The sequence below is a fragment of the Mauremys mutica genome, chromosome 12 (assembly GCF_020497125.1).
Source record: "Mauremys mutica isolate MM-2020 ecotype Southern chromosome 12, ASM2049712v1, whole genome shotgun sequence".
NCBI lineage: Eukaryota > Metazoa > Chordata > Testudines > Geoemydidae > Mauremys > Mauremys mutica.
The window spans coordinates 12,514,182-12,524,765 of record NC_059083.1 but is presented as its reverse complement, the minus strand read 5'-3'; the positions used below and the strand labels follow the sequence as shown (position 1 = coordinate 12,524,765).

Below are 10,584 nucleotides of genomic sequence, written 5' to 3'. Positions count from 1 at the left end.
CAAAGGCCCCAGCACGGTGCTGTGCTGTAGTGAATGATGGATTTCACACTAGAAACAACCAACTCATTGGCCCTGCTTCTCCCTGAACATCCCCAAGCACTTTCTCTCATCAGGGGGGTATGTACCCCGGTCACCTGGCCAAACATTCTCTTCAGTTATTCCATTCTGCCCCATCATCTAAAATCCACTTATATTTCCTTTGGACACAGGATTCCTGATTCACTTCCTGGGACCCAGCTGCCCCACCCCAGAGGTGGCTTCAGTTCAGCAATCACGGCCATTCTGTCTCTAAAGCTCTTATGCTGTTTACTCAACTGGGTGTCTGTTTCCAAACACCTTGGCTCCACCCATCCGGCCCAGATCCCCCTCCCCCTGTGTGTGCACAGCCCAGTGAGGACACAGATTTGAGGATAAATAAGCCCCAGTGGCTGCTCCCTGCCTGTTATTCTCAGCATTGGAGGCTTCCCGTTTGCTCCAGCATCCGCCGTTCACCTTCGTGCTGAATCGTGAGACACAACTGTGAGTGTGCCAAGGAGAAGGGCAGGTGAGTCTGTGCTACCCAGGGCCCCACTGCCTCAGAGCTAGGGACAGAGGGGTCCAGGGAGTGAATGGAGTGGAAGAGCAGCTGGAATGGAGATCACTGTAAATAATTACCCATCTACTACCCTTTCCACAAACCCCACAAACCAGGAGTACAGCCTCCCAGCCTCCCTCTCCTCCCCCGCTCTAGTCCACTAGTCCTCACTGACCTCTTAGAGATAGGGTCAGCTGGTGGAACTCTTTGCCAGAGGATGTTGTGAAGGCCAAGAGTATAATAGGGTTCAAAAAAGAACTAGATAAGTTCATGGAAGACAGGTCCACCAATGGCTATTAGCCAGGATGGGCAGGGATGGTGTCTCTAGCCTCTGTTTGCCAGAAGCTGGGAATAGGCGACAGGGGATGGATCACCTGTTCTATTCATTCCTTCTGGGGCACCTGGCACTGGTCACTGTTGGAAACCAGGACACTGGGCTAGATGGACCTTTGGTCTGACCTAGTATGGCCGTTCTTATGTTCTTATGGTTGATGCTGATCAGGGAGCTCAGCAGGGAGCTGGAGCATGAACAGAAAAGACATGGGGGCTGTATTGCTTAATGGGGATCTGGGCTGATGTAGGGAGCTACCTCCTGCTCAGGGCCGGCTCCAGACCCCAGCGCGCCAAGTGCGCGCTTGGAGCGGCATGCCGCGGGGGGCGCTCTGCCTGTCGCTGGGAGGGTGGCAGGCGGCTCCGATGGACCTCCCTCAGGCGTGCCTGCGGATGCTCCACCCGAGCCGCGGGACCAACAGACCCTCCGCAGGCACGACTGCAGGAGGTCCACTGGAGCCGCGGGACCGGCGACCGCCAGAGTGCCCCCCGCAGCATGCCGCCGTGCTTGGGGCAGCGAAATTGCTAGAGCTGCCCCTGCTCCTGCTGTCTCTATTTAGGTGGCTGGGACTGTATGGGAGCCAGTGCCCTCTGGAAGGCAAAGACCCCAAATCCCATTCCCTATAACTCCCTTTGGGGGGGGTTCCCTTACAGCTGCCGTGATGCTGGGACTACTCCCTGCGCTCCCCTGCCTGCTCCTCCTCTCTCTGATGGGCCCCAGCTCTGGCTCCGATGACAACAGCACGGTGGTGCTCACCACCAGCGGCCCCATCCGGGGCAAGCGCCTCCAGGCGGGCTCCAGCACAGTGACGGCCTTCCTGGGGATCCCCTACGCCGAGCCCCCCGTGGGGGCCTTGCGCTTCCAGAAACCGCTTCCCCACCAGCCCTGGAGCCAAGTCTTGGAGACCACCAGCTTCGGCAATGTCTGCCCGCAGGTTCCACTTCCTGGTTACCCTGAGGCCAAATTATTCACACCCACAATGCCACAGTCTGAGGACTGCCTCTTCCTCAATATCTGGGTGCCCCATCCCCAGCCCCCTGACCCAGCCCCCATCCTCATCTGGATCTACGGCGGTGGGTTCTTCAGAGGGGCAGCCTCCCTCGAGCTCTATGACGGGCGCTTCTTAGCCGCCACCGAGAACGTGATTGTGGCCTCCATGAACTACCGGCTGGGGGCGCTGGGCTTCCTGTCCCTGCCCCCGGCCGCCCCAGGAAACGCCGGCCTGTGGGACCAGCGCCTAGCGCTGCGCTGGCTGCGGGACAACGCAGTTGCCTTTGGTGGGGATCCAGCCCGTGTGATGCTTTCCGGCCACAGCACTGGGGCTGCCTCAGTCGGCTTCCATCTTCTGTCCCCGGGAAGCCAGTCCCTTTTCACCCGCGCCGTGATGCAGAGCGGATCCCCAACCTCTCCATGGGTTTGGACTTCACTCGAGGAGGCCCAGGAGAGAGGCCGGAGGCTGGGCCAGCTGCTAGGCTGCGCCGATGGTGACGACATCGCCCTGGTGGGCTGCCTGCAGGGGAAGGAAGCAGGGGAGTTCCCCAAACGTGAGATCTCCGTCTTACGCCGCAAGGACCTGCTGGGCCTGCCCTTTGTGCCAACAACAGATGGGGATTTTCTCCCTGATTCACCATCAAGACTCCTGCAGGCTAAGCAGATCCAGCCTATACCCATCACAGCTGGTTTCACTGCCAACGAAGGCTCCTACCTAATACTCTTTAGTGCCCGCACCTTACACCCGGAGAACGCCAGCAACATCGGTATGGAGGAGCTGCTGCAGGTGTTGAGGCTGCTGGTGCCAGGGGCACCAGAAGAGGCCGTCCAGGCTGTGGCTCGGTGGTACAGCCAGGAGGGGGAGGATCAGGGCGAGGCACAGTATCGATGGGCCATGGAACAGATCGTTGGTGACTACGCCGTTGTGTGCCCAGTAGCCGAGGTGGCTAGGCAGGCAGCAGAGGCCGGCAATCCCGTGTTTGTCTACAGCTTCGACCAGCGCCCCAGTGTATTTTCCTCAGCAGAATGGACAGGGGTGCCACACGGCTCTGAGATCCCCTTTCAGTTCGGAACTGTTTGGTCCCTGGCAGGAGCCAACTCTACGCACACAAAGGCTGAGGAAGTCCTGAGCCGCACGCTGATGCAGTACAATGCAGAGTTCGCCAGGACCGGGTAAGGGAATCCCCCACAATCCTCTGATCCCCTGAGCCAGACCAGGAGAGCAGCTGTCACTCTTTGGCCAGGGGAACACAACATCCAGGAAGACCCGGCTCAATGCCATGGCAAAGAACAGGTCCCTTTGGGAAATAGTTAATCTAATGGGTTGAAGCCCATGACCTAGAGCTGATCTTACTTCAGGGAGGTAAAATCTGAGCCCCCTGAGTCCAAGCTAGTGATAATTCCCTTCTTCCCTCACCAGGATGTCGGTGATCCCACAAATACACGCATCCTCATTCAAGGAAACATGGCTTTTAGCTAGGGGATGTGTCCGTGCTACAAACACTATACAGGCATGGCTACGTCAGCTCATCATGTCAATACAGCCTGCAGCAGCAAAAGGGGTTGCTCCAGCAGTGGAGGAACATCACCTGCCCAAAAATCAGAAGCGAAATTAACAGTAGCGTCTTTCCATTGACATAACTACAGCTACCCTAGGGGCTAGGTCAGCACAGCTGTGGCAGTCAGGTGTGTGGCTTTTTCCACATCTCTGACTGAGATAACTGTGGCAATTTAGCATTTAAGCGTACACCTGGCCTTAGCTACCAATAGATCCTCCCTTCCACCAAAAACAAGCAAGCAAGACTCCAAAAGAAATCTTTAAAATTAAAACATTCCCCATTCTCATCTTAACCACCCAGTTTGGATCCGTTCACTCCCAAATTAGGGAAGTGAAGAAAACAGCTGTGAAAATTAAAAAGATAATATCCAACACATAGAAGAAAAGGGAAGTTGATATTAACGAATATAAATCAGACATTAGGAATTGTAGAAAATTGATAAGAGAAGCAAAGAGACACAGAGAGAAATCTACGACCAGCAGAGTTAAGGACAATAAGGAGTTCTTTGAATATATTAGGAAACTAGAATTCTGACTATGAGATTGGTCCATTACTAGCTGGAAATGGCAGAATTATCAATCGTAAGGCAGAAAAGGCAGAACTGTTCAATAAATAATTCCACTCTGTATTTGGGGAAAAAACAGATACTATAGTCTCATTGCATGGGGATAACACTTTTTCTATTCCACTAGTATCTCTGGAGGATGTTACATAGAAGCTACTAAAGTTAGACATTTTTAAATTAGTACACCCTACATCCATGTGTTTTAAAAGAGCTGACTGAGGAGCTTGCTGGCCTATGTTGATTTTCAATACATCTTGGAGCACTGGGAATGTTCCAGAAGACTGGATGATAGCAAATGTTGGGCCCATTTATAAAAAGGGTAAATAGGATGACCTGGGTAACTATAGGGCTGTAGCAAAATTGCAGCCAACTCAGGGCAGCTTGTGGCTTCAATCTCATGGAGTGCAGTGGGACATGGTGGCCATTTTTGGTTAGGGCACCATGTGACATTGTCCTATTTGGAAGAACAAGTGAGAGAGGCCATCTTAAATGAGGGCAAATGGTGGCTTCAGACAATCTACCTTTTTAGAGCTTTTTATTGGTGCCCCCATAATCCCTAACACTTCAGTGGCCTTCCCTGCCCCCCCCCCTCACATATTGTTCAGGTCCCCACTCTACCCCTCCCAATTTCTCTGAGCACAAATGAAGTCCATATTCCCTGAGTGTGGCTTCAGTCCCAGTCCAAACAATGGGAAACAGTGGCCATCTTTCCTAGGGTCAGTCTCTCTTTGGAAAGGGCTGGAGGCCAATGGTAGCCATCATGACTCATGGCAGCCTGTGGCTTCAATGTCATCAAGATCAATGGGAAATAGCAGCCATCTTTATAAAAGGAAACCTGTAGTGTCACCCCATATGAGGAGGACAGGCGGAAGCAGCCATCTTAACTTAGGGCAGCTTTTTTTTCCCCATGCTTTTTGGAAACAATAAGGATGGCAGCCTTTTGGAAAGGAGCCAAACTTTGCAAATTGGCTCCTAATGACCCCTGCCTCCAGGATGTCACACTTTGGCCAGAGCAAGTTCTCAGCCTTTCCAAGCCCAGGTACTAACCTCTATGTGGTGTGTTTAATTTCTCCCCAGGATGCTCACAGGGGATGAGGGCAGGGGAAGGAAGTGGACCCAGTATGACCCCATAAAGCAAAACTTCTTCCACATCAAAATAAACTTGGCCCAGATTAAGGAGATACCCCGCACGCAACGCTGCAGCCTCCTAGCATCACTGCTCGCAAAGGAGCCGAGCCCCACAGGTGAGCATCACCAGGGTGAGCCGACAGCATCCCTAGAGAGGAACGGTCTGTTGTTCCCCATTCCTCTGAGCCAGCCACTCGCCCCCCCCCCCCACTCCTGGGGTTGGATTGGAGCTGGCACCTCATGGGGGGGAAGGACCCCAGATCACATTCCCATTTCCATGAGATCTCCTGGCCTCCTAGAGGTCCCCATTCTCCTACCTGGGGGAGATCTCACATCCCCTGAGGACTCCAGAACCCATCTGCTGCAGGGAGCCACAGGTTCTGACCCATCTTCACTAGGTAGGATGATGACACCCATGTTTCCTGTACCAGCACAACCCCAATGCCCCCATTCCAGCTAAGGGAGCTTGAGCTTGGAGTGGGATTCCCAGCAAGATGAGTGGGAGTAGAGGGACGGATCCAATGACAGAGGGAACTGGGGGCAGGTGGCCTGCAGTGTCACTGAAGAGAAAAGAGGCAATGAAAGAAACACAACTGACTCTTGGGAGGGGCACAGCTTCTGTTTAACTGTGTAGCACAGGGAGCGAAGGAAAATCCAATAGTCACTGGGAATCCTGTGTGCCAGGGGACCTCTTATGGGCGGCAGAACAGAGCCTTGCACATTGGATACCGGGGTTCACAGATGCTACAAAACACGGGAACTCCACCAGCACAGCATCCTCTACTGCTACAATATAGCAATGTGGGGGTATTGGGGAAAGCTCTGATTGTGCGGGGACAGTCCCCTGCTGAGCCCCCCATGCCTCTCTCTGCAGCAAAGCACCCCCTGGTGCACAGGGATTAGCACTGACCGTAAGGGGAGAGCACCCCATATTGAGCCCGTGCAGCACCAGGTTTCCCCTGCAGGTCTCCCCTCCCATTTGCAACTAGACCAGATGCTGCATAGTCTGAGCTCATCCCTGCTGCTGTTAACCCCACTTGCTGTGTGTCCCGCAGGAGCAGAATCCGGACGTGCCCAGCCCGGGGGGCCGTGAATGAAGAGCTGAGCAATCCCCTGAAGAAACCCTCCCTGCAGACAAGAGCATCCAGTGCTTACTAGCACCTGCTGATTCACTAACAAGGATCCTGCTAATAAACCTCCTGGGAATCCACAGATTCACCCTCCCTCTGTAACTCCTCCACCTCCAGTGCATTAAAGCATATTTAGTGTGTAGACAGTATTCTGGTGTGTGAGCTTGATTAGCTGCTTCTGAGTAGTGGGGGACAAGGAGAGTGTGTGTGAGTGTGTTGGGGGTGTGTGGAAGTTAAGTGGTGAGATAATGGGCAACAGAGATTACATGGAGAGGTAAATGATGCTCTGGGGTTTGAAGAGGCAGATGACAAAGCCCAGAGATCACATGATGCACCCAGAGCCCTAATAAGAACCCAAGAGTCCAGACTGCCCGACCTCCCCACTCTAATGCACTAGACCCCACTCCCCTCTCCGAGCTGGGCTAGAACCCAGGAGTCCTGGCTCCAAGCCCCCTGCTCTAACCCACTGGACCCCCTGCCCCCCGTAGCGAGTGCTCAGTGGACAGTGAGGAAGAGCCCTACGTACCAGGGAGTGTTGGGAAATTGGCAATTATAGGATACAAGCAACAGAGACAGGTTTTTAACCAGCTAGTTGGCAGCACAGACGACAATCGTCCCGCCATTCCCGGGAAGGAGAGGAGGCACAGGGAGAGCTCCCCACACGCACACAGCGCCCTGTCCCCACAGCCCACCTCCCGGCACAGATCCCCTCTGTGGAGCCAGGAATATGTGGTCCAATCAGCTCTCAGCCTACCTGCTCCAGGACTGGTGGAGTTTGGGATGGGGCATCTGCCCACCCTGGGGGGCTGGGCTTGTTATGCTGGGTTTCTCAGAACCCAAAGCCATGGTAACTTGCCTGTTTCTTTCCAGGTGGTTTCAGGAATAAATCAATGGGAGCACAGCTCATCCATCTGATAGATAATTGGCACAAGCAGGAGTGTGCACGTGCACACACACACACACACACACACACACACACACAGAGTCACAATATGTTTAGAGCATTTCAAAACGTGTATATTTCCCTAGAGTGACGAAATGGTTTGGCGGAACCAGCAGCCGGGTGTCCGACAGGCGCTCTCTTCCTTCGTAGTGCTGCAGAGCTTAGATGTCAGGTCCTTGCCCAGAGAGAACTTCCCTGGACTGCTCCAAAGCAAATTCTTTTGTCTAATCTTTTATAGCTAACTTGAAACAAAGCACGGAGCTAGTGACCCCTAGAGGGTCAGCATAGCAACCTCTGCTACATCACCAATTCTCATGTCAACAAACTACTCCTTAGCTCCAAACATTTCTAGTCATAACAACCATATGCCAGGGGCGCTTACAACCATACTTACAATCTGTTAAATTTCTGTCCCATTCGGATTAGCAAACTGCAAGCATGCAGCTCTTTAGCCTTGCCTCGCAAAGGCCTAAGATTTTCCTAGCTATGGGATGTTTCATTTTCAGCTGGCAGTGGTTGAACACACAAGAGGGGCTGACTGCAGTACTAGAAAATTCTGAGGTACACGCAGGAATGTCAAATTCTAGGGCAACAGGCTGAGGCTGCACAACTCACTGCGTACTGATGGGAATGACAAAAGCTGGAACCAGAGCCCCCCACAGGGTAAAGGTCCCATATCTCTTTCCCCATCCCCTGAGCCAGCCAGTCCCCGACTCACTCTGGGGCTGGATCAGGACCAGCCGCCCCTAGGGGGAAAGGGCCATATCCCATCACCTAATCATTGTCCTGGAAGCTGGAGCTGGTGGTGCAGACCCCTAGAGCATGTGGGATTGACATCATTCTTGCAAACTAGCCACCGGGCCAGACCTTCTTATTTGAAATTCGAGCTTTCCTTCTCCCAGGCGGACCGCACGATGAGCCCGGCCTGCCCCATTGCCGCACAGAGAGGGGACATGACTGACCCAGCATCAGCCAGCAGAAGCATGGCCGAGGAAAAGACAGATCACAGGGCCGCTGAGTCCAATTCTCCACCCTCTCCAGGGCCACTACAGAGCTCCACTATCCCACTGTATGAAATTAACCAGCAGCCACGTCTCCGCTAAGCGCAGCTCCTGAGCACGGGAGCATGTGGAAAGTGTAGCAGGCTCAGACAGGTGTGCGCTGGCATTAGCATCTCAGTGAGATGTCCTCACCCCAGGGAGATGAACACTGCTGGCGACACAACGTGTGAGCTGTGCTCTCCATGCCACCGGGCATTCCCGTCCCTCTTCCTAGCGCCAGAGAGGCTGGGCTATGGGGGGTGGCTAAGGCTAGGTTGGACAAACCATTGGCTGGGAAGGTCTAGGTTTACTAGGCCCTGCCTCAGTGCAGGGAGCTGCTGGACTAGATGACCTTTTTGGGGTTCCTTCCCCCCCCACATTTTTCAGACTGTGCATTGAGTGTTCCTGTTCTCATCTCATCTCTCAGCCGCACATTCCTGCTGCATAACCCCAGCATGTCTGTTCCCAGCCTCACACCCAGAGGGAGAGGGCTGGGACATGGGGTAAGGTGATAGGGTCATAGGATTATTGTATAGGAGGAGCATATTAGGGTTAGACTTCGGGTGTTAGTATAAGGGTTGGGGGACAGGATCAAGGGACAGGATTCAGGCACTAGCCGTGGAGTGGGTTAAGGATAGGTTTGTACTGTAAGGGGTATGGATGGAGTATAACTGTTAAAGCTATTGGGGCAGTGTTACAGTTTCAGTGTCAGGGCTATGGGGATGGGGTTAAGATGCCAGAATTAGGGTTAGGGTTATGGGCATAGGGTTAAGGTGAAAGCTAGGGTTAGGGCTATGGGATAGGGTTAAGGTGATTGCTAGGGTTAGGGCTATGGGCATAAGGTTACAATGTTAGTGTTAGGATTAGGGCTATTGGCATAGGGTTAACGTGTCAGTATTAGGGTTATGGCTATGGGCATAGGGTTAACGTGTCAGTGTTGGGACGTCAGCTGAGGCATCGGGGGCTCCTGTGCGAAAAAGGCATTTTGTTGCAGAAATTCTTGTTCCTGCAGTAACTGGGGTTATAGATAGCATCGGAGCCATAACTTTGCATCATCATGTAACACTCCATCACTCCCTGAAATGTGCAGCACAGGCGGTTGTAGTGCACACAGCCAGTTGCAGAGGTGGCCAGGACAAATTCAGTCCCAGGCATTGACAATATCCCCTCAATGGCCCGGCCCTGAACCGGCTACTTGCCCTGTCACCAGCTCCACATCTAACCTCAACCCTAACTTTAATCCAGCCACCCACATTCATCTACACAGCACCACCTGTGCTAAAATAAGCTGGGTGAGACACCTAGGGCACCTGCCATCCTGGAACCCAGCTGTGACACTATCTACTCCTATATTTACCCCTTTCATAGGACTATGATAAATCATGTACAAAGTATGCCTTGTGACTATCACAGGTTTCAAAAAAGAACTGGATAAATTTATGGAGGATAGGTCCATCAGTGGCTATTAGCCAGGATGGGCAGGATGGTGTCTCTAGCCTCTGTTTGCCAGAAGCTGGGAATGGGCGACAGGGGATGGATCAGTTGATGATTCCCTGTTCTGTTTATTCCCTCTGGGGCACCTGGCATTGGTCACGGTCGGAAGACAGGATACTGGACTAGATGGACCTTTGCTCTGACCCAGTATGGCCATTCTGATGTTCTTATGAGGTGTCATTTCAAAACTCATAATTTTCTTATCATTGTTGTCCTGGTAAAATATGTGGCAACACTGTATGTAATGTTATAAGATTCTACTGTATGATGTTACTAAGACATATTCCAAATCTAGAGAGCAGTCATAAGCCAGCTCTCCAAAGACAAAACGCTAACCAACGCCTCAGCTAAGTTCAAATGGGCCATCACTTGGGTAAACTGCCATTCTTTGGCTGGAAAGAGGGTGTTGGCGAAAAATCGACATCTTGAGAAAGAAACAGATTGGGGGTTCCTATCCACACTGACTTCCTATCACCTAACTCTTAGCTGGAGTTGACTCACAAAGAGAAGGAACTATAAGAAAGGAGAGGAACTGTCCAAAGTCATCACTCCCTTTCTTTCTATCCATGGCATCAACACCTGGAGAACAAAGGAAGCAGCACTGGACTGGGGGAGAGATCCTGACTGAAAGAGATTCAGCCAGGAAGACTGGTGAGAGAGATTTGAGCTTTGAATTCACTTAGCTTGTTAAGTTGGGCATTAGTTGTGTTTTGCTTTTATTTTCTTATTTTCTTGTGTGACTGAAAATCTATCTTTCTGTAGTTAATAAACTTATTTTACCGTTTTATCTAAAGCAGAGTGTTTGGATTGAAGAGTTTGGAAAATTCCAT

The 10,584-nt window shown here is 52.3% G+C and overlaps 1 protein-coding gene across 1 annotated transcript; it reads left to right on the top strand.

Annotated features, from left to right (window-relative positions):
* The first annotated feature begins 1,566 nt into the window (after nucleotides 1–1,566).
* Nucleotides 1,567–6,426, top strand: LOC123346173 (acetylcholinesterase-like). The gene is made up of 3 exons (XM_044983421.1): nucleotides 1,567–3,068; nucleotides 5,097–5,263; nucleotides 6,203–6,426. Exons 1-3 carry the CDS (start codon nucleotides 1,567–1,569, stop codon nucleotides 6,238–6,240), a joined length of 1,707 nt encoding a protein of 568 aa, XP_044839356.1. The 3' UTR covers nucleotides 6,241–6,426.
* Nucleotides 6,427–10,584: the final 4,158 nt, after the last annotated feature.